This window comes from Falco naumanni, chromosome 4 (genome assembly GCF_017639655.2).
Source record: "Falco naumanni isolate bFalNau1 chromosome 4, bFalNau1.pat, whole genome shotgun sequence".
NCBI classification, from domain to species: Eukaryota; Metazoa; Chordata; class Aves; order Falconiformes; family Falconidae; genus Falco; species Falco naumanni.
Genome location: NC_054057.1, coordinates 99,454,538 through 99,478,674, shown reverse-complemented (window position 1 = coordinate 99,478,674; position 24,137 = coordinate 99,454,538). Strand labels below are relative to the sequence as shown.

The 24,137-nt window shown below is 44.8% G+C and overlaps 1 protein-coding gene across 3 annotated transcripts; it reads left to right on the top strand.

Annotated features, from left to right (window-relative positions):
* Window positions 1-101: 101 nt before the first annotated feature.
* QRICH1 (glutamine rich 1) lies at window positions 102-24,137 on the top strand. Of its 3 annotated transcripts, none has more exons than XM_040593471.1 (11): window positions 102-136; window positions 1,375-1,435; window positions 5,013-5,342; window positions 13,882-14,901; window positions 18,083-18,260; window positions 18,822-18,976; window positions 19,766-19,880; window positions 21,025-21,133; window positions 21,477-21,631; window positions 22,336-22,426; window positions 23,195-24,137. In XM_040593471.1, exons 3-11 carry the CDS (start codon window positions 5,034-5,036, stop codon window positions 23,382-23,384), a joined length of 2,322 nt encoding a protein of 773 aa, XP_040449405.1. In that variant the 5' UTR covers window positions 102-136; window positions 1,375-1,435; window positions 5,013-5,033; the 3' UTR covers window positions 23,385-24,137. The 3 variants fall into 3 exon arrangements, with proteins under 3 accessions (XP_040449405.1, XP_040449403.1, XP_040449402.1); XM_040593468.1 differs by having other exon boundaries at window positions 108-226; XM_040593469.1 differs by lacking the exon at window positions 1,375-1,435 and having other exon boundaries at window positions 105-226.

Genomic DNA, 24,137 nt, shown 5'->3' with positions numbered 1-24,137 from the left:
CGCCCCCTCCCCTCCCCTCCGGGGCGCGGCCCCTTTAAGCTGCGAGGCGGGCCGGGGCGCTGCGCTCTCGCGGGACTTGGGGCCCTCGCTCTCGCGAGGCTGGGGCCATGCGCTGATTGGCTGCGGGGGGTTGAATGTAAGATGGCGCCCAGGGAGCTGTGAGGGGAAAAGACTCGGGGCCGAGGCGGCGGCGGCGGCGCGAGGCGACGGCGGCAGCGGGGCCGGGGTGAGGCAGGGCCGGGCCGGGCCACGCCGTGGTGCAGCGGGGCCGCCTGGCCGGGGAGGGTGCGCGGCGGCGGCGGCGGGGCCGGGCGGGGCCTCCCGTCGGGCGCGGGGGGAGGCGGCGGTGGTTCCGGGGGCGGCGCGGGCCCGGCGGGGAGGGGGAGGGGCCGCCCTGGCGAGCGCGCGCGCCCGCCCGCCCGCGGGGACGAGCGCAGCTGGGCCGTGTACGCGCGGGGGGGGGGTGGTGTGCGCCCCCCCTGTTCTTTGCTCCTCCGCCCCCCCCCCGCACCGGGCGCGTCCCCGCCTCCCCCCTCCCCCTCCTCCTTCCCCGCGGGGCGGCCCCTTCCCCACACGGGCGGCGGCAGCGCGCACCGGAAGGCGCGGCCTGTGCGCGGCGCGGCCCTCGGCAGCCGCCGTCCCCGGCGAAGCCCCCAACATGGCTCCTGCGGCGGGGGGGGGGGGGGGGGGGCGCGGCACGGCACCTCCCGCGGGCCCGGGCCCGGCCGCCCCGCTGGGGAACAAAGGCGGCGGGAAGCGCCCGGCGCGGCGCTGGGCTGGCGGCGGGCGGGGGCCGCCGTGCCGCAGGAGGGAGCCCCGCGGGCTCCGCGCCCCCCGCTCGGGAGAGCAGAGGCCGAGCCGCGGCCGATGATCTCAGGGGCTAAATATGGAGCTTGGTCCCGGCCGGGCTGGGTGGCGGGGCGGGCTGTGCCGTTCCCGCCGTTCCCGGGCCTCGGGGGCAGCGCCGGGCCGCGGCCGCTCGACCGGGAGCACCTGCGGGGGGAGCAGGGGGGATCTCTGGATAGGGTCACAGCTGCTGCCTTGTTCTAAGTTCTGTCTGCCAGTAACTCCGGTGTCACCGGCTGTGCCGCGCCTGTCACCGCACGGTGCGAGTGCTCTGCACCCTGTGACAGATGTGCTCACACACTCGTTCCTATTAACACTTATCAGGCTGAGGGATAGGATAGTTACCAATTGGGCATCTTGCAATTCTTCAGTAGGAGCCGCTAGCTGCGTAGATGATCATATTTTTCTTTCCCGATTTTTTTCCCCCCCTTCTTAATGGAATATATATATATATAAAAAAATAAAATGGCTTTAATAAAGAAAGAGAAACTGGGGATGGAAAGGGCTTCTTTGTTCTGTCTTCTCCAGAACGTTACAAGTCTAAGAGCTCAGGACAAGAGCAGCAGAAATACATGCAACATGGTGACTGGTGAGTCCAGATTGTCCACATGCTGCAAGTTGTGTGTGTGTTTTCAGTAACCTCAGTCTTAAGTTTTATGAACTAACCGTATGTGCTCATGATCTTCAAAGAGTTTCTTGAACTTATTTCCTGGAAAAAATGCAGTTGTGCTGAACAGAGAGGAATTATCTCCCTTTATTAGAGAAAGCTTATTGCCTGGATGCTCCTTTTTTATATATATATTTAAAAATGCAGTATTAAAAATATGCTGCTGAGATCTATGGGGATGGGTGTTCGCTGTTTCTAATGTGTGTCTACAGGATAAGTGGTGTTTGTAAATCAGTATGTTATAATAACTAACAGTAAAAGTGGCAACTGCAGCAGCGAGCTCTATATGTTGCCCTAAAAAAGCCTGCTGAATGCACATTTGAGCCTTGAAGAGGTTTTCTGTCATAAATGCAGATGGGTTTAGTTTTAATAAATAAAATCTCTGGGAGTATGGCATTACTTTCCTGAATCTTTGTCTAGACCTGGTACTTTTGCTGCTGTGTAGAGTTTTGTGAAGTGCAGTTTTTGAGCGGTTCAGTGCTTTTATTTATATTAACCCTAAGCAGCTTTCAAAATGACAGGAACAACTCTTGGAGAAACTTAATCCAGCTCCTTTCTGATTGCCAGAGTTGGAGAGCTGTAGAGAAAACTGAAGGAAGATCCTGCTGCTCTTCCAGAGCAGGAACAAACACCAAATGGTGCAGTGGGGTTCTGATCCATGCTTGGGACTTCCAAATGCTGCAGTGGCTCAGAGAAGTGTGTCACTGGTTTAGGTGTTGGTGGCTCTCAGTGTAGTAACTTCCAGCAAACATGAAGGAAGATTGTTACATGCTAGAAGAGAGGAAAAGAGAGTTTCCTTATGACAGCTTGTGACAGAAACAGATTTGCTGGTAGGGGAAGACTGACCTAGTAGGCGCTTGATTTTTAAGCTAAACAGAACTAATTAAGATGGAGCAGCTGAGCAGGGTTGAGGATTTATATCTAGGAAATTAATGCTGTGTTTGTTCTGCTTCCGGAGGATTTGAAGAGGCAGGTGATGATTTGATGGTGAACATCTCCTTGCTCTTTGGGCCTGCTGCTTACATGTCTGGGTTTCTGGTAGCTTCTGGTCTCTGCTATGCAGGAGCATGGTATATCTGTGAGCAGCTCTTGACAGAAGAGTTGAGAGTTCCAAAAGTAGAAGTGAGGACTAACAGATGCTGTTGAAAACAGTGGCTCTGCTGACCTCCCTGCTTTTCTTCCTTGATGAGATTGACAGAAGGTAAATAGTTATTCCCCAAGTCGTTACAATATAATAAGGTACCCATGCAGGAGCAAGGAAGAAGATGGGACCTTTACTGAGAGGTGAGCCCACCCTATTCAGCAGCAGCTAGCTGTCAAAGAGCACCTGTAGTGCTCACATCTGGGTTCCCAGCATGGTGTCCTTGAAGCTTATTCCTCAGAAGAGTCTTTTCTCTGAAAGCCGTATCTGCTAGCGCACCTCAGAGTGGACATGCAAAGTGATAATGCTCTTCTGAAAACCTTGCTGTAGTACTGAAGTCAAATATTTCCAAGTTCCAAATAGAAAATGGGTACAAGTTAATTGCTCAAAATCTGTTTTCCAGCTTCAGAGTTTGTAACGGAGCATCTTACAATTAGATGCAAGAGGTGTTTGAGCATGCCTGGTGTCCTGTGTGAGTCGCTGAGGATGCGTTAGCAAGGTTGTGCTCTATTGGTTTCACCCTGAATGTACAGTCACCTGGGGAAGGGTTAATAATGTGTCGTGTAGAGTACTTCTGGGTGGCTTCTGGAGGAAACCTCACTAGGCAACTAAGTGAATAGTCTTATTGGCTGTATCATGAGGAGCTGGCTTGAAAATGTCTCAGATCAGAATCTCTGAAAGGCAGGAGAATTGTTTTTCTGTCCAGCTGTGGGCTCTACAGGAGCCTCTAATATGATGGTTTTTACAGAGCTGCTGGATTAGTGAAGTGAGCACTATTAGCTGGTGTTTTTTACTAAACATTGATGCATGTTTTAAGAACATTTTATGTAGTGATCTTGTACAGCAACAAATGTTGCTTAATAACTCCAGAAACTATAGATGCAGTGCAAGTTGCCTCGTGTGTTTCCCACTTACCTTTGACATTCGGTCTTTCTCCTGTGAGCCTGGTCCAGTGTGCTAGCCATGAACCTCCTCTGTGTAAACAAAAACTTCTGTGTGTTTAGACTGCTGTCACATCACAGTAACGTGTTGTTAGAATTTGCCCTAGCTCCCACTGATTTTGGTGGGAATTGGAGCTGGACTTGTGGTATACGCTTTGGCTTTACTGTGGGGCTAGAACTAACTCCCAATTTCCCACACTGTTGCAATCTTATGTTCAACCATGTGCAATGTCTTGGTTCTGCTTTGTTAAGTCATGGTAAAATTAAACAAAAGGCTCTGCTTTTGTACCTGGTCTCTTTAGAACTACAGTTGTAATGTACATACAGTGATGTTTGTCCCTTTTTCCTCCTTTTCGCAGCTTGATCTAGTAGTACTGAATCACCTCTTCTAGTTCTAATTCTGTGCTGTTTCGCACCTTTTCACAACTATCTCGGTATCTGGTAGTGTTATAGCTCAAATCTGTTTATCTTTTATCAAGACTAATTAGTGCCTTAGAAACAACCAGTATATTCGCTGCAAAACAATTTGTGGGTTTAAACAAGATAAGTCAATAAGAGAAGAATGCTGTCAGAGTATACCCTAGAGCTTGCTAATGTTTTCAGGTGGAGTCATCTTTTTTTTTTGTTTGTTGGTGGTTCCTCCTGCCCCCCCTTGCTCTCACTTCCTCTCTGATCATTTGATTTCTTTTTCTGTCTCCCTTTTGTCTTCAAACATGGCATGTTTCATGTTAACGTCTTCCTATATTAAAAGGACATCAAGAACTGATGTTGCTGTTGCCTTTGTAATTTCCAGAGCTCTGCTTTTCCATGTGTGTAGTTTGCTGTTTGAGGAATCTGTCAATTCCAGCACTCTCCTTTTGCTTGCTGTGTTCAAATCAATAAGGCTGTCCTACTCCTGATAGCAGTGGGCTGAATGCTGCATCTGTTGCTCTTCCGTTGTGCTTCCCATTAGCTGCCTAGAATAGAACCACACAGCCTGATAGAACATACTGCTTGGTTCTTCCACCTCTGTGGCTGCAAAGCAGGGCCACAGATATTGATTTCTAAGCTTCTCTCACTAATGCTGCATGCTGCAAACAAACGAAATCCATGACTTGATTTTTTCTGTTGTGGGACTTGCCTAGTCTGGGTGAAGTACAAGGCTAGAAGACTTTACATGGCAGTGAGCTCTTTGAATAGTGCCACAGTTACACCTGGTTATCGTTCAGACTTCCCTGAGCTGCTGAGGGTTAATCTGGGAAACGTGTAGTAGCACAAGATGCCTTGTAAAACTAAAGTATCTGTATTGGGCATCTGGCTGTGCATATTTGCTAGTTTTCATACAGTACTCGGTATGAGAAATTAGTTACTGGAGTTAGGAATATCTTTGTGTCAAAGGAGTACTGTAGTTAAGACTTTTACTTTCTCTTTCCTTAAGGAACCCTGAGGACCTTGCAATATGAATAATTCTCTGGAGAACACCATTTCCTTTGAAGAATACATCCGTGTGAAGGCTCGAACGATCCCCCAGCACAGGATGAAGGAGTTTCTGGACTCCCTTGCTTCCAAGGGGCCAGAAGCTCTGCAGGAATTTCAGCAGACAGCCACCACCACAATGGTGTATCAGCAGGGTGGCAACTGCATTTACACAGACAGCACAGAGGTGGCTGGGTCTCTGCTTGAACTTGCTTGTCCTGTGACAACCAGTGTCCAGCAGCAAACTCAGCCAGAGCAGCAGATACAGGTTCAGCAACCCCAGCAAGTCCAGGTAAGTGTCTTAAATCATCTCTAAGTGTGTATGTGACTTGCTAAGCTGTGGAGTAACGTTCAGAGCCAGCTACTGTCTAACTTGAAACCACAAGCAAGCGCTTAAGAAGCAGGGCCAATTAACTTTATATGGAACAGCACTATTTCCCTTTCATTTAAGGAATTTGGTAGTAAATTTCTCTCTTGACTGTGCCTTCATTGAGCCCTGGTGTAGGAGGGGTAGCTAGCATACATAGCAATGTAGTGGTGTAACCTATTGAAGAAATGGTTGACAGTTCTGGCATGTACACAACTCCTTGAAGCCTTGCACTCTGTGTGAAGATGCTATAAATACCACCACCCTCTGCTGGTCTTATTTTATCTGGTTGTTCAGGGTGGCTGTGGGATATAACTTGCCATCAGTGTGTTTTTTTTTTTTTTTTTTTAAACGCAATCCATAATCTTTAAGTGATGTTGCTTGAACATTCTAAAAGTTGTCATTCTTGAATGGGCATTTAAGTGAGGGGGAAATGCAGGGGAGTCATCTTACATGAACAAGGGGAAGATACCTTCCAGGAGAGAACTCTGAAAGGTGCATATGTTGTGTCAAGGTAGATTATCCCTTTGCACAGTAGAAGGAGCACCAGAGATAAAAAAATGCAAAACATGTAACTTTTAGGATAACTGCTTTGGTCCTTAAACACATTCTGTAATTTGAAGAGTTTACAGGTGGCAGGGCATTTACTAAGGCTTTCTTATGGTAAGTCTTCAAACAGCTGATCTCCTGTCTACAGCTGTAATTCTGAAGCACTTCAGATGTGAATCTTTCTGCTTTCTGAGCATGAATATAAAGTTGTGAGCTCTCCTCTTCTGCAACAAATAAGGGGATGGAGACACAAACGACTGGAGACAGGGTAGTGTGAACTTGCGGCAGTGCAATAGACTAGTGCTGACAGCTCACCTGTGTGCTTTTATCCTACAGCAAAGACAAACTTACCTCTTTCACTGGGTAACTTGTCTCCATTTACTCTCTCTGTTGAGTAAATGAAAGCTTAATTGGGACTTCTGTAACCTGTTGCTCTACAGTAACATGTGTTGCAAGGCTTTTGAAGAATAGTCTCTGGTATTGCCGACACGAATTGGATCTCTGTGAGTCTATTAAAACGATCAAGGGTGGTTTTGGTTCTGCCAGCTAGCGTGTTTTCTGGGAGAAGTTTCATTTTGCAGTAGAAGAACTAGGAAGGTTGACTTTTTTTAGTGCCTCCTCAGCTTTGAAGACCCCCAAACCAATTGTAAAAGTCAGAAGGAATTTTTTTTTTTTTTTTTACTTTTGCTGTTGCCTCCTTTCAGGACTGCTCAAAGTTCAGGCTTGACCCTTGCAAGTCTTCTAGTAACAGAGATGGGGAGGAAGGTCATGTATCATATGCTTCATAGAAAAGTAATCTCCTGACCTTCTTGAAAATAACCATAGAGTTGCTGCCAGAGACCTGTTCCTGTTTTTTAAACTAAATGGCCCGCACCCTGAATATGAAAAATATCTGTTGAAAGTCAAGTTTCAGCAACTTCCATAAAGAATGTTGTCTGCTGTCTCCCCCTTATTTTTGATGTGACTGCTTTAACCTGCTTTCACCTCTGTCAGTACAGATCATAATTAGTGTTTGTGTTGCTTACCCTGCTGCTCACTTCAGGATGTTACAAACCCCCAGAACACTTCAGTGGTACCTCTAGTGCTAGCTATGGCTGCAGCTTTTGTGCATCAGCAGTATAACTGATTTCGCATGTATTTGAGCAGCTAGATCAGAATGAAGTTTTTTTGCAAGGGTGGGGTGGAGGACTGTCTTTACCCCTTTGCAAGAGTGTTTTCCTGTCTTTCAGGGTTTCTTATGGAGACATGATTTATGTTAAGCCTATGATTTAGTGTTTCCTTGTCTTAGGGCTGTCACTGTGGCAGCAGTAGCAGAGCACAGCATCTGAACAAAGCTGAATTTTGTTGTGACTTGGTGTGTGGCAGTGTTCCACTAGAGCAGTGCACCAGATCCAGCTGGCTCACTTTGCTAAACTACTACTTCTGTTCTATTATGAAACATTTTGGTCATCAGCTGCAGCCTCTTAGCTTTTGATCAAGCTTTTGTCATCCCAGTACTTGACTTGATAATCTGTTTAGTTCTTGCTAATCCAGTTGCAAATCAGTGGAAGACTCTTTGAATGACTATGCTTATGTCTGGCAGTGTGACAGTGGTGTGAAGGTGACTAATAATACGACCAGTCAGATGACCTCATGGTTGCAAGTGCTGATGACAACGTACGATCATAAAGATAGACAGTGCTCAGGTTTCATCCTAGATTTTACTTGCTGTGAACAGCCAAAGGCAGTGTGCAACTGCTTGCTGCTTTTATTTATCCTGGCAAAATAAATTTCCTGTTAGAAGCTGCCACCTTAGGGTTTTCTTGCCTAAAAGGTTCAACAAACTGTTGCCAAATGTTTATTTTAAAGGCTGAGTGGATGCCACTGTTGGGTTACATACTAGTCAGTGCTACAGTACAAGTAGTGTCTTGGAGCTCCTTCTGTGCCCGGTATTACAGCGGTGCCATTGGCAATCTCAGGAAAGAGTTTAGTATGTCAAGTTGTCATACCCTGTGCTGCATCAGGGCGTGGCTGGAAAGGGCTGTGTTTCGCTGTAGTCAGGCGAGAGTTTTATCAGCTCTGCTTTTGGCAAGATTGTTGCTAGTGGGTCTTGTGCATTGAGGCTGTCGAATTGATGTTGCTAGTGAGAAGAGGTGTTAGCACTGACTTGCCCAGCAAGTATGGTATTTCTGCAGAGGTCAGTGAAGCTTTTGCACCTCTGTCACAAGAAAATTAAACCAAATAGCAGAGGACAGGAGGAATCTTTGCTTAGGATACATACAGTGCATGTGGGGAAGATCTCAGTTTCAGCTTTTTCTTAAGACAGAGCCTGATGGCCAAGTGGCAAGAGCTTCTTGGACAGGGCTTACGGGGAGGATGCTACAGGTGAGCAAGATTGCAGAACAGCATGGGAAATGATTAAATGCCTGTGTAAAATGTCTTTCGGTAAGGCTTGTGCTTGTCTAATTGCTCAGTTCCTTGTGTTCATTGTTCAGCTTTTTCAGTTGTCCCCCAATCTGTTTTATAACTTCAGACCATTATAGGAAGCTGGACATTATTAATGACACAAGGCAGGGAAAGGTGCCTGTAAGTTGCTCAGAAGAAAATCTTATCTCTGGCTCTGCACAGAATATATCTTCCCTTCACTTCTGATGGATGCAGCTTCCCCCTGCCCCAGTCTTGGTTTTGAAGTTTAGTCTGAAGGTAGGGCTGCCATTCACTTACCTTTGAAAAGCATCCTAGTACCATAGTAGCATAGCAGCTAGTATTAATTAGCATTTGCTATCACGGAGTGTGCCACTTCAAAGAATGGTTATAGTTGAGTGGTTTTTCCAAGGTACCACTATATGGAAGTAGGCTCCTCTTTGAGAGTTAAGCTGTTTTGTTTTCTGTGGTTCACGTGTTTTAACTGCCTTGGGCCTAAATTCTGCCCGGTGTAAAGCTTGACAACATAATCTTGATATTGTAACTGTTCAAATGCGTGCAGGGGCTAATGTGGCCTGTGGAATTCTCTCTGATATTGATGAATGAGCAGAGGAGAAACCTGGAGTGAGAATCTGTCTGGCAGTTGTTCTGAAGACCTGACTTGTGCACTCCCCTTAGATGTTGTTTACTTAGATAGCAAAGGACTTCCTGTAAAGTAGTTGAATAACAAGTTCCAACACTTCCTGCTAATTCAGTGATCAGTCTTTTCACCTACTCTGAACTGCAGATCTGTTTTGTACTTGTATGTACGCTTTCTGGCATAAAGAAGGGACTTCTTACTACAGTGTTGGTTTTCAGTACTGGAGTTGCTTTAGCTGTTGTTGAGGATAGTGTATTTTAAGCCATCTTTCCTTAAATTGGGTTAAAAAATAATTATGGATTGCTCTTGTCCTAGTCTCACTAACTTTTTGTCAAAGTGTTTGACTTCTGTCGGCTTGCTCAGGCGTGGAAGTTTGAGGTGCACCTACATTACTAACAGGGGAGATTTGGAGCATACTTTATGCAGCAAGTTTGTGACCTGCCCCCACTTACCTCTTGTAGGTTTGGGGTCTGTCACTTGAGATTCCCTTCAGATGAAACTAAGCCATAAGATGCAGTTTTGTTCTGTCAAGGTGTTTGTCTAGCTTGGCTAGTGAGCAAGACTAGACCTAAGTTTGAAATAGTCTTCTGGAACGTATAGTGTGTATGCGTTAGCAGGTCTTCAGTCTTGCTCTGAAGGAAGGTCTGCTCTTGATGTGTCCTACAACTTGCTAATGTAAACATAAGTTCAGAAACCAAGATGTTTTTGTGAAAAGAGGCATTTAAGAGCTTCTCAGGTGCTCTAGGGCAAGCTAGATACAAAAAATCCATGTAGGCAAGAGTTGGTGTGCATGCTCATTTGCAGTTAGATTTTAGGAAATATTAGGTAATCCTGTCAGTCCACATAGTGAGATTTTCTTTGCTTGGGAATTCTTTCAATTTAATTGTTTCAGAGCTGCAGTTCTGCAGTCTGATTCCTTGTGGGGCAGAGAATCTGCAGAGGGCAGACATGTTATGAATCCTGCTTGAAAGTTTGTTGGAGTTAGTCTGTCAACCATGAGGGAAAAAAACCTTTTGGAAACTAGGCTTCAGCTGTTCTCATGCTCTTGGAGTTTCTTATTTTCTCTTTGCATGTGCTCAGTTCTAGATATAATGTGTTTTTGAGCTTAATGTGACGGAAGATTTCCTATGAGGGAATCTTAAAAATTTAGTTCTGCCCTCCTGTTACAATGTAGGGCTTTTGATGAATGTTTTTGATGCTGTAGTCACCTAGTACTTCGTCCAACTTCTAGCTATTTTATGGTAAAAAGGCATTTCTCCGTGTGATGGTAGCCTTCTGGCTCGTGATTATTTTCATGCTGTTATATCCAAACTTCTGGCAATATGCAGTTTTTAAGTACTGGTAACTTGGCATGTTCCTCTTGCACCAGTATAACCCAGGAATTCCCAGCATAACATGTTTTTGCTTTAATCTTCAGCATAAGGTGAAGATTTAAAGTCCTCTCTGTTTGTCTTGGCCTGTTAATTTAAAGCATTCCTCTTCGTACAGAGTCTTTTAAACAACCACTGCTGGTGTTTAGTGTAATTATTTCTCCTTTTTTTCCTCAGACAGCAAGTTGGGCAATGAGGTCAGTGTAAGAAGCTCTGGTCTTAGGTTGGATTGCAGTCCGTAAATATGAAATGAGTGCTTGTAGCACTCCTGGGTACAACCTATTTGAAAGTAGGGAGGGATCTACTGCAAAATACAGTTGTTAAAAATGGATAATAATTCACAAGGGATCCATAATTTGTGGTAGGTAGAGCTCCAGTATCCTTTTAAATAGGAGCAGCTTCTAGTCAGAAGCATGATGTCTGCAGTTCACAGCATGGAGTACTTCCAGTGACTCTGGAGTCTGACTTCTTCACCTTGTTTAGGTCTGGACTCGTTATTTGTGTGTTAACAGTAACACTGTGTGAACTCTAAAGCAGTAGCAAGGCATCCTAGTTGTAGGGGTTGGGGTGTAGTCCTGGGGAAGTATCCTAGGGCTCCAGGTCGTGATTGCTCATCTGCTGAAAGTGATAGAAGTTGCCTGTGACTTTTAGAGCCAGTAGACTCAGCCTCTAAAATGGTTAATGGTTCAAAGCTGTGCCAGGGGAGGTTTAGAGTGGACATTGGGAAGTATTTCTTTAGGGAGGCCAAACATTGGAACGGGCTTCCTAGAGAGATGGTTGATGCTCCAAGCCCGGCAGTGTTTAAGAGGCATTTGGACAATGCCCTTAATAACATGCTTTAGTTTATGGTCAGCCCTGAAGCGGTCAGGCAGTTGGACTAGATGATCATTGTAGGTCACTTCCAACTGAAGTACTCGATAAAAGCTGAAGGAAGAAAGTGCTGTCTTGTCAGGTCTGCTCTTAGACCATGTCTCCTTTGCTGACTATGACTTGCTTAAACCTATTCCATTACCTTTCTAATTGCACTTTAGTGATAAAATTGTTTCAGCACAGGAGCGGACTTTCAGTTCTTACGACTAGCAAAAAAAAAAAAAAAAAATCCTTTGTATATGTTACAGCAGTAACATGAACTGTAATGTGAAATTAATGGAAAGAAGTGGGGATGCTTTTAAGATGTTCTTGGCCAACCTGTGCAGATTCTGAAAACACACAGAAGTCGTACAGGATAAATGACGCGTTTACATTTTTCTGTGATGTGATTTTGAATCCTAGCAGATAAAGCAAATGTTTGTTGTGTGAAACTGAAAATGTATCAGTGCAATTAATGCATTTTAGTTTGTCCAGTCTTGGGCCTTTGCCTTGCAGGTAATCTTTTGAACAAGGACTTTAATACTAGGATTATATTAGTGATTTTTCAAATTGGGTATTTTGGTAAATATTTGCCTTAGATGTGTAATTGAAACTGGCTTTCTTAAACTGAACTCATGACTGGGATCTGGACTTGGGCCCATTTGCCCAAGGCAGTGCTCCTGCTGTAGGGCAGTATGATAAAGGTATCAAATAGAACTGAAGAAGCATACCATAGGTGACCTCATCTTTTTCAATTAACTGCCTGATCAGATCACTCATTGATGCAGTGTTTTAAACTGTCATGCTGGCACAAGGTCATATGTTTCTTGTTACCTTGCAGGAAATGATAGAAACTCCACGTCATCTGGATTAAAGTATATTGCATATAGCTCCCAGCAGGAACCTGTAAAGTTCCCTATTCTTCCTGGAAATGGAATTAGCTCTTAACAGGAGGTGACTTACAAAACTGGTCTGCAAGTGGTGCATTTTGCTACCCTACTTTTTTCCTTAGCAGCTCTTAATTGGCCACAAATGAATCTCAACATTTTTAAAAACTTCTTAGAGGTGATGTTGGGAAATGAGATTTGGTGTATCTGCACAATGCAAACCTGTGTGGTAGCTCTGTCTGGTAGTGTCAGGCTGGTTGGTGTGACATCTCCGTGCAAATGTTACGTTAGCTTGGCTGACTCCAGAAAGTGAGGTAGAAGAGCGTCAGGGAGCGTGAGTGGGAAGTCATAGTTTTTCAACTAAATAAATCTGTGTTGGCTTCAAACTTCATGTGGCCCTCATAGGTGCCACTAATAAAGCTCTGCATCTCTCAGCTGGATTTCAAAGGAATGGTTGAGTAGTTAATTCCCTCCCTTAAGATACAGCCTCCCTTAAGGAAGCCTGGAGAAGCAGATGATCAAGGCAACCTGGGATATCATTTCTAGGACAAGGCAAATGCAACACAGTGACTGTATGAACATGGGGAACAAAGTGGTAGAGTCTGGATGAGGAGAGCAGACCTCGCTTGGTGCCTTTGGAGTGAAGATACCAGTGGGGCTGGGCTTGACGCTGGGAATGTGAAGTTGTCAAGACCTGAACTTTGTTTTGGGGGCTACCTCTGACTCCTAGCTTTAAGTCTACTCCTGGACTCCTGCTAGATAGCAAGACAGACCCTGAGCAAATAAGCATTGGTGTGAAAGGGTGTGATTTTTTTTTTTTTTTTTTTTCCCCCCCCTAAGTCTAACAGGAACTGTGTTTGGATCCAAGTCTTAACATATTTTGTCCATGTCTTTCAGCATTGTGTAAGTGCATGAGCTAGAAAATACAATGGAGTAATTTGGACAATAAATGGAATTAAATGGAATATGTAAATAATGAAAAAAAATTGGGTTTAATTGTCACTGCCAGAAGTATTTCTTTGAAGTTTAAAAAATAAATGCTACAGTGTTGCCTCTTAGTGCATGACAGAGATTCAGGTTGGACTTGCAACTTTCTGTGTTGACACCTGCTTGTGTAGCATTACTGTTAGCTATTGGTTGCAAAATAATATTTCTGCGCTTTATGCGGAAAGATCCAAGTGCTGATTTCAGCTTACCCATATTTCTTGATGCCTGTCACTGGCAAGTGATCCTGTGACCATTTTGGGGGACTGGGGTTGGAAGCAGTAAAACAATCTTCAGAGCATAGTAAGAAATGAGGCAAGCTCCTGCATTTTTTGGCAAGATAAATTTGGTGTTACAATGTGTGTGACCTTAAAGTCTTGCCATTTACAAGGCCTGTGCTGAAATAACATTTTAGTAATGCACATAGCTCTGAAGACCCTTTTGGCTTCCAAGGTTGCATTCTGTTGGCTGGAGCCCACAGAGCTTTGAGGATGAAGATGCAGCTCTCATGCTGTTCTGTCTGTGCTGGGAAGTGTGGTCATGTGTAATGCTGAGCAAAGACATCATCTACCATATTGCTGTTACCAACCAAGCACTTCTGGAGTAACTTGGTTTCATTTTCCCGAGATCTTTACTAATGGATTAATATATGGAATCATAAAACTGAGCATAAAAGACCTGAAGTATAGACCTCCAGTGATGGACCATCTCTGTTGGTGGCCCCCCCTGCTGAATTGCTGGTGCTTGCTGATCTCTTAACCGCTGAATTGGTGTCATTGCAGGTTCAGGTCCAGGTCCAGCAGTCACCGCAGCAGGTCTCCGCCCAGCAGCTCTCTCCACAGCTCACTGTCCATCAGGCTTCAGAGCAACCAATACAGGTCCAAGTGCAGATCCAAGGCCAGGCGCAGCAGCAGGCGTCTCAGACAATACAGAGTCAGTCTCTTCAGAGCCCCAGCCCGTCTCAGCTGCAGGCAGCTCAAATCCAAGTGCAGCATGTGCAGACTGCCCAGCAGATCCAGGCTGCAGAGATCCAGGAGGAGCACATACAACACCAGCAGATCCAGGCCCAGCTTGTGGCAGGACAGGCCATTACTGGTGGCCAGCAGATACAGATCCAGACAGTTGGGGCACTATCACCTCCACCTTCTCAACAAGGCTCCCCACGAGAGGGTGAGCGGCGGATCAGCACTGCTAGTGTCCTTCAGCCAGTGAAGAAACGTAAAGTGGATATGCCTATTACTGTATCGTATGCTATTTCAGGGCAGCCAGTTGCCACAGTGCTGGCCATTCCTCAGGGCCAGCAGCAAAGTTATGTCTCTTTAAGGCCAGACTTGTTGACAGTGGACAGTGCCCACCTGTACAGTGCCACTGGGACCATTACTAGCCCCACTGGAGAGACTTGGACCATCCCTGTTTATTCTGCCCAACCACGTGGTGACCTTCAGCAGCAAAACATAACCCACATCGCCATCCCTCAGGAGGCCTACAATGCCGTCCACGTCAGTGGCTCGCCAACAACACTGGCTACCGTGAAGCTGGAAGACGACAAGGATAAGATGGTGGGAAGTACTTCAGTAGTGAAGAACTCTCACGAGGAAGTGGTGCAGACTCTTGCTAATTCGCTCTTTCCAGCGCAGTTTATGAATGGCAACATCCACATTCCAGTGGCAGTGCAGGCTGTGGCAGGGACATACCAGAACACAGCACAGACAGTGCACATATGGGACCCGCAGCAGCAACAGCAGCAGCCCACACCCCAGGAGCAGGGGCAGCAGCAGCAGCAGCTACAAGTCACTTGCTCAGTAAGTTAAAACTGCTCTTTGTCTCAGTCTTTATTAACAATTTGCAAATGTTGTGGAGAGAGGGTGTCAGCAGACAGCTGGTATTCAGGAAGCAGAGATGAATCTGTCCCAGTAGCCTGGGCATGATGTGGGGCATTTGACTCCTGATAGGTGTAGAACTGTCATGTGTTAATGTTGGTACATACTTACAGGATTCAAAACTTCCCAAAAGAAAATGTTCTTGATCGTTGTAGTGTAAATTAATAGATACATGCTCATCGCTGGCTTTTTCATAGCAGGTATTCCAAGGTCTGCAGTCTTCTCCTGAGCTGCTCTGGTGTTGTAGTGGACAGGCAGGGATGACTGCAGCGAAGTAAGGTGTGCAAATATGCCAGTCATCTAGTCATCAGTTACTTTGTGTTACGTGGCACATGGAGTCCACAGCAGATCCAGTAAAGTACTGAAATCTGACTAGTTGTGAGCAGACTTCAGGGATCAGGTCTGTAACACTGTGTCCTGCTCCTGGTAAATGCCTGGTGTGTAAGAGCACAGTACTGAGCAGTGGCAAGTAAGCATCTCTTCATCATGCTTGGCAAATACGGCAGCTGAATTTGTTGCTGTTTTTTTAAAGGCTTTGTTGCTAACTGTGAGCTATAGATTATTTTGAATTGGCTTATAAAACTTGAATAACTAGGGCTGTTAATGGCCTCTCATATGTGCAAATGGATGTAATTTATCTTCTGTTACCAGAAAGTGGAAGGTGATTGATCTGTCAGAGCCTGTTTTTGCTGAATGGAATGAGGGCAGAAATATCCAAGTCTGCTAGCATAAATGTTGTTATAAATTCTTTCCAGTTTATAAATAACACTGTTTCCTTTATAAAGGCGTATATGCCCTATAAAGGCATATATGCCCTCTACTTCATCAGTAAGCACTGAGACAAGGAGGATTACTTTGTGTAGTCGTGTCTGATTGTTTCTGAGTTAATTGTGGGCTATAGCCCACCAAGGCCTCCTGAAAAGGATTAAAGGGTTCCCTATGTCTCTAGATAATTTTCAGGTGCTGGATGCCCTCTTTTATAAATCTGTACTTTAAGCTACAGCTTACAGGTCTTGTAATGCATGGCATTTTGTTTCATTAGGGTTGGGTTTTTTTGTTTTGTCATGTTCAAAGAGCATTCTTTAGCTCATCTTTTCCCCGTATTGGTACTTCAGAGATCACTTCATTGCTTTCAGCTGCTTGAACAAATTTGAGTTGATAGAACTTTTTGCCTTTCTGCTAAACAGGATTTTTAGACTTATTCTAGGGTCTTTTAAGAGCATGAGCCACATTCTTGGGATCCTTCCTGAGATATTAGCTCCATAATTTCCTTGACAGTTACTTGTAAAGCTTCTACTAATGCTGTGTATTCCTGTGCACAGTGATCTGCAGTTCTTGGGCATTAGTTTTTTGATCCCAGTTCTCTGGAGTACTGGGTGTTGCATAAACCCCTAAATAGAAGCAGGTTCAAGAGGGATGCATTCTTCCTGTTAAAGGGCAATAAAGCTACTATAGGTGAACATCAAACTTCTGGGTGTTGTTCCTCTCACAACTGTGAGACTGAGAAGGAATTTGTCTGCTTGCCCCACACTGTCCTCTGGCATTGTGCTGTTGTGGGGTCTGGGCAAGTTGCAGTTACTTTACTTGTGAAAAATGTAAGTCCATTAAGAAACAACTGCCAGCTCAGCAAACCAACTCCAGCCTGTGTGCCTGCCTTCACACTGGACAAGGTGTTTGCGAGGTCAGGGCAGAAGATTGCCCCTTAGATAGGGCTGAGAGTGCTAGCTGGCTCTGGAAAGCTTTCTGCTCTCTGGAGTGTAATGGGGCAGCACTCTGGAGGAGAGTGGAAGCCCAGTCCTAGCTTCTACAAAGACAAGCAAGGTGTCAGTTCACCCTTGGACTCCTGTCCTCTTAAAGGCAGAGGCTTGCTTGACAGCTTAAACTTTGTCACCATCTGCATAGATAAAAGCTGGGCTCTTTGTCATAGTCTCCCTCTGCAGCTGTGGTAGATGCTGCTGGCAACGAAGGGGCTGATAAGCAAAGAGCTATTAAGAGCTGATGTGAAAAGAAAAACCAGCCAGAGGCAGTCAGAAAGCTCCAGTCTGAGGCTGACTTTGCAGGCTTTGCCTCTTCAGCTTAGTAAGGTACAGGTATTACTAAAGTCTCTGCCATTTGCATCGTGGTCTGTAGTACTGTCAGAGCAACTTTCACTGATTGACACTTGTCAGTATCAAAGGAAAAGTTAACTTCATTATAACAAAGCTGTGCCTTTTGGGCTGGCTCTTAAGAAGGAGAAAGTAGAACTGTTTTGATGTAAGAATCGCTATCTCTGTAACGTTCAGGGTGCAAATGAGAATTTGACTAAGAGCTGCAGAGGTTCAAGTTAATCTCCTTAATTGGGGTAGCCATGAGACTTTCTGTGGCATAGGATTGAGAAGACGGTAGTGAAGAATGCAGAGTGAGCGCAGCTGGAGGGCTCGCTGCTCTTTCTGGATAGGTGCCATCTGTTGCCTGTATGATAAGTTTGAGGTAGTAATTCTTGGTGACTTAAGGTCCTGCTGCGAAGTATACTTCCAGTCTGTCTGGCTCCTGAGTCTGAGAGGGGCCTTGGGCCATTCTTTTAGTTGTAGATGGAGTTTAGTGGTGGTTCTGCGACTAGTAAATTGAAGCCAAGAAAAATGCATTGGAGTGAATAGGGCTTCAGAATCGATAGTGATCTATTTCGGTGTTTGAGGGGAAACCAGAAATCTCTTGATGAGAGGACTTTAGCCCTATGAAGATCCTTGCCTTTGAACCTGCCAGCTAGCTTCTTAATGGTATTGCAGCAAGAGTGGCTCGTGGCTGTTAAATCTCCTATGATGTTCTGCAGGACTGCTAAATGCATCAAACTGCAAGCTGTGTGGATTTGCTGAAGGGGTTATAGATACGTCTGTTCAAACTAAGTGTTATTGGAGAGACTTAACAATCTTAAATGAGCAGCAATTCAGGTTAGACAGCAAAAGCTGCGTTCTTTGGATTTATTTCTTGTTAGAGAGGAGTGTTGCAGAAGGCTGATAACCTGGGGCTAGAGGTATTGCAGCATTACTTGTTTTTTGTCTTTTTGACACTTTTGAACTGTTGCATATTGAAGTGCGTGTATAAACTGAAATGTTTTCTTTCATAGGCTCAAACTGTTCAGGTTGCTGAAGTTGAACCACAGCCGCAGCCACAGACTTCACCTGAACTTCTGCTTCCAAACTCTCTGAAGCCAGAAGAAGGGCTTGAAGTATGGAAGAGCTGGGCACAGACCAAGAATGCAGAGCTGGAAAAAGAAGCCCAAAATAGGCTAGCACCTATTGGAAGTATGTGTCATGACAACACGGCCTTTCTTTCCTTTCAAGTAGGATTAGGAATGACTAAAATGATAGCTCTTTACTACTCTGGAAAATTCATTTCATCAGTGATTTGTTTTTAAATTTTGATTTACTCTGCAGTACTAATAATTGTATACTCCCCACAGGACATGTTCCAGGGGAGGTATTAGCTCTCTGCTGAGCCAACTTGAGCACCTAGGCTGGTAGCAGTGGAATAGGGCACTGTATGGCTAGTGCATGGACAAACAAAATGGCTGTGAACGCACCGAGCCGATAGAGCAGTCATGGAGTTGCTGTTTTCCTATTGCTGCAGGGCAGCATTTCATTGTGGATGTGGTAAAAAAGGCAATAGGCATGCAGTTGCAGGGCAGAGAATCTTCCTTTCGGATTCTTGCCTGTTTTCTTTTAGTAGATCTGACAACCTACGATCTTGATTTATTTCAGCTTTCTGTATTATACTGGGAGAATGAGGTAGTACGCAAAGCTGGAGATGTGGGAAATCATTCCTGAAAGATTGGGAAATAATACGGCTTTGTCTTGTTTTTCCAGGACGTCAGCTGCTGAGGTTCCAGGAAGATCTCATCTCTTCAGCTGTGGCTGAGCTGAATTATGGTCTATGCTTAATGACACGAGAAGCTCGGAATGGTGATGGTGAACCCTACGATCCAGATGTGCTCTACTATATCTTCCTGTGTATTCAGAAGGTAGGGGGGTGACAGCTATATGTGCAGCAGAGCTGTGCATGTTGTCAGCATGTATAGGGAAGATTGTCTGTTATGAAACTGGAGACTGTGGCTTCTATTAAGCTTCCCAACAATTTCGTAAGAAAGAAGTCTCTTGGCTTTAAAAAAACACTTAAAAACCAGATGAAATGTAATGAGTGTACAGCAGCGTTTTCACTTACTGAGTTAAGTTTGTGAAGAATTGTTAATAACTGAGTTCAGTATCAAGATGAGATTAATAAATCATTTTAGTTTTTTTGATGGGGGCAGGAGGGTTGGATGATGTTTGAGGAAGTTGTTAATGTCAAAACTTGATGTAGTTGAAGCTTCAACAGGCAAGAACTTAGCTTTGTGTGGTGTGGGAAGTCTAAGCTGCTAGTGTTAATGTGCTTTCTGGAGAAGCTGCAGGAACAGAGCTAAATTCTGATAGGAAAATTGAGCATCTCCTTAACCTGAAAAAGTAGTGTCCAAAAGACAGTCATGTGAAATAACTTGCAGTGAACACACCTGAAATAAAAGGTGAAATCCAACCAGCCTTGCTTTCTAAGACTTTCTATCTATCTTAGCATTCCCGTGGTAGTAACTTGAGATTACAAACCTTGTACTGGCCTTGGTGCAAGGGTTCTCACTCTTCTAAGTAGAATGTATTAGCTTTCAGTGCTATGCTCTAAAATGCTTGACTAACCAGGTATGTGGGCTCTTAGTATAAGGTCTTGTCTGAGGAATATGCTCATTACCACTGTACTGGACTGTGTTGCAAATCTCTTACAGTATCTCTTTGAAAATGGCCGAGTAGATGACATCTTCTCAGATCTCTACTATATTCGGTTCACTGAATGGCTGCATGAAGTTCTGAAGGACGTACAGCCCCGTGTTTCCCCTCTTGGTAAGAACTTTTGTTTAAGCACTGTTCTATTATTTGTCACCCATTAGAAGGCAGATTGTTGGGACTTTGTAGTGTCATGAGATCGGCTTACCTGGAAGCCAACTGATCCTTGATCTGAATCAAGCTTCCTCATCTGAAGTACTAATATATCTTGCCTCTAGTATGTATTATTACTTTGGGAGATAATACAACACTGTCATGTTGCCATGTAGCCAGATGGATATGGTCTGCAGGACCAAGTCAGTGTCAAAGAAAAAACCAAACAACAATGCATGATCGGAGCCTTGAACGCTGCAATCAAATGCAGCTCAGCCCGCTGCTTAGAAGATGATGGCAATAGGAGTATGGGGAGCAGTTCCAGAAGAGACAGTTTTTTGACATAGTTGTGTATGGGAACTAGATTAAGAACAGCATTTTTCAGAGCACGGAAACCTGGTTTCTCATTACTTCGTTCCCTTTGATCTGATTAGATGTCAGGGAAGAAGCTATTGCTTGTGTTCAGAAAAGTAGCTGATGTTACAGGCTAGATGGCTAAGTAGCACTGTGAGTTTTGGAATGCTTTTGTTTTCATTCTGGCTGTTTGATCTGTGCTTCATCATTCCACAAGCCCTGGAGTTCATACTGCTGTCTGTTTTTCTGTTTATCTCTGTATTTGGAGTATAGTATTTCTCTTCTACACAAAGGAAAAAAATATCTGAGAATCAAAGGATTACTCATGTGTCCAAATACATCACTTGGCACTGTGTGCTGATTAAAGCTGCGCACAGGGCCAAGAGCTGATTTGTTACACTGGCCTGCCTGCTCTCACATATTATTGGATTAGGAGCATCTGCATTGGAGTTGAGCCATTAATTAAAAGCTGTTTAAGTGCATATTTATTTCTCTCTGGGCTGGGATGTATAGGCATATTGCAGAAGCATACTCTCAACAACTAGAGGTTGACGTATGTATACAAGTGTTTCCTAAATGTACCTGCTATTAAAAAAGTTATTTGCACAGTAGTGAATCTTGACGTTAGTGAGGATCTCCTCCTCCACCTTTCCATCAGATTTCTGTGTTCTCCAATACTTACAGGCTATAAAATGCTGCCTATGCTCCCACTATGACTGTTTTCTGGCATGATGCTGACTTCTGATTATTGCAGGTTATGTCCTCTCCAGTCATGTAACAGAAGAGATGCTGTGGGAGTGTAAGCAGCTAGGAGCTCACTCCCCTTCCACCTTGCTCACTACACTGATGTTTTTTAATACAAAGTAAGTACTCGGGTCTTTAGGAATCTCGGGAAATAAAAGAACATCAAACACCTTGACAGGGTTGGTAGGAAACTGCTGTATTGGATTAGTGCAAAATCATGGAATTTGGAGCCCTCTTGCAGCCCTGACAGGCAAAGAAGATGCAATTGAACAAGGAAATGAGCAAGCAGAGGGGAAATTGAACTTGTGGCGGTGGCTGTTGCATGCTTTGCTGCGGGAACAGTCTTTAACTCTGTGCTGGTTTGAGCTTCAGCCAGCTCACGATGAATAAAGATAACTACCCCGCTGTTGTGACTGTATTCTTTACTTGCCTCTGAATGTCCTGTGTTCTCTTGCTGCTCAGGTACTTCCTGTTGAAAACAGTAGACCAGCACATGAAGCTGGCCTTCTCCAAGGTGTTGAGGCAGACCAAGAAGAACCCTTCTAACCCCAAGGACAAAAGCACGAGTATCCGCTATCTGAAGGCTCCTGGTGGCATACACCAGACAGGACAGAAAGGTAGTGTCTGGAAGTTTTCTTTGGGAATATTTACTTATTGGGCTTAAAGGAAGTGGTTGAACCTGGAGACGTCTGCAGTTAGGGCCGTGAGAACCCAAGGCTCTGTCAATTACCTCCAGTCTAGTAGGATGAGTTTTCTGTGCGTTCTGTTTGAGCAAGCATAGTACCTTCTAATAATGAGCCTGGGAACATATGTTGCCAGAGGCATATTAGGACTCATCAAGAGCTAAGGATAACTTTTTTGTTACTTCTGGTTTTTATGGGCAAAGGGGCTGTTGGGTGTAAGTACTTATGAACCGAAAGAGAAACTTCTTTGGGAGGGCTTTTCTCATCTTGACTCACGTGAACCCATATAGAATCTGTATGTAAGTACAGTCTGTTTTCTTAAAAGCACGTGGTCAGGAATTCAGCTGAGGCATTGCAGGCTCAGCAGTAAGATTTCTCTCGTTTTGGGTCCAGGTGGAGGAGAAATGGGAAAAAAGGTATGGATGAGTTGTGATCTTCAGTAGCCTTGGGATAGAGCAAACCCTCCATAAAAAGTTTTAAGCATTTATAACCAGATGCTTCTGCCCTAGAACAGCCATAGGTCTCTTGCCAACTCTTGTGTGGTCACGAGGTGCTTCGGAGTGCTGAGTCTGTATAGCACTGCTCAGTTTGCTGTACTTACACAGTGTCTGACAGGCTTCTGGGGGGCTGGTTTGTAGTTACAGATGACATGTACGCAGAGCAAACTGAGAACCCAGAGAACCCCCTGAGGTGTCCGATAAAGCTATATGACTTCTACCTCTTCAAATGGTGAGAGCTTTTGTACATGTGTATGGTTGCTTGTCTCCTGTGACTGTTAAGCTGCATCTTGTGGCTGGCCTAGTTTTCAGAGCTGCGTTTTATTGTTGGCGCAGTTCCTGCGTTTACATAAATTTTCTTAAATGGGGAGGGGCATTGACATGACGGGGGTGGGATTTGCTCTGATGGCACATGAGTTGCAATTCTGTGGTATTTAAGAGACAAATCCTGATTTGTGAACTGGCTGCTCTTAATCTCATACTCATTCCAGAGGTGTCAGCACGAGCTTGCTGATCTGCCAGTGACTTGCAGGCAAGTCATCTGGAAGAATCCATGCTTGAGATTAGGACTCTATTCAAATCAGCTTCTGAACAAAATTGAGGACTTGCTATGGAGACTGGGGGGAGCCTCAAAGGACTTGCCTCTAAATTATGATTCGGATAATTAATGTAAATGTTTCTCTGCATAGATGGGTCTGCAGCTAGCCTGGATGCAAAAATACCCCATCTTTGCTTCGCTCTGAAAGGCCCCTGAAGCCGTGTGTGTTATACTTGGAGTGTGAAATAAGTTACTTTCCCGTAGTTGTCACCATGGCTTTTTAACCTTGGCATGGCCTAAAAACTCTGGGACCACAGCTGCCCCTAGATACAACTCCGTACTTTTGTCTCATCAGCCAGATGTTCACTGTGGGGATTTGTGGAACCTGGGATGAGGACAGTGGTGGTCTCTCCCTTCCAGGACATTCTGTTAGTCTGGTTATTTCTGATCTTCCTCATACAGCCCCCAGAGTGTGAAAGGCCGGAATGACACGTTTTACTTGACACCGGAGCCAGTGGTGGCCCCCAACAGCCCTATCTGGTATTCCATCCAGCCGATCAGCAGAGAGCAGATGGAGCAGATGCTCACCCGGATCCTGGTGATACGAGAGATTCAGGAAGCTATCGTGGCTAATGCCAGCACCATGCACTAAGGCATCCTTCTTGGCTCAGAAGGGGTGGGATGGGTAACAGGGGAGGGACAAGCAAAGATAAATTGTACAGACTTTTACACTAAAGGAGATGCCTAAGTTTTTGGTTTTTTATTGGTGTAGTTATGAAGCCCTTTTAGGCTTCTTCTCTTTAAAAGAATCTAAAGGAAAACCTACCCATTGTGTATCCTACCCAACACACCAAACTGTTGGAACCATTGGAGGCTGCATATCCCCTGCAAGCTGGGAGCTGTGGAAAGCTGCTGGTTGACTCTGGTTTTTTTATGATGTAGAAAACATGAACTACAGGATTGGTCTGGATGGCTGGGGCCGTTGTCTCCCTGGAGCACGTGCAGCCTAGAGGGCACAGAATGATGGATGGACCTGCTCAGCCAGTGGAGGAGAGGCAGGCATCTTTTCTTGTGCTTGGACGTTAATTTGCTGTTATCTTGGAAGGAAGAGGAGAGAGTGAACTGCAATTGTGATTTATAAAAAAAAAAAAAAATACAAACAAACCAACCACAAACCAACGATTTCTATTCAGACCTTTAAGTGACATTTTTAGATGTTAAAAGTACAAACTTTACCACACTCTTCTTTTTTGGCCTGACGTTGAGGCCTTAAACCTTGAGGCTCCTGTGCCTGATGGAATTCTTGTAACATACACTTGTGTATCATATAAAGATACCACCCTGTTTCTCTTATGTATTCTTACTCTAGTTGTTTATTAAGAATGACGAGCACGTCTTTTCAACA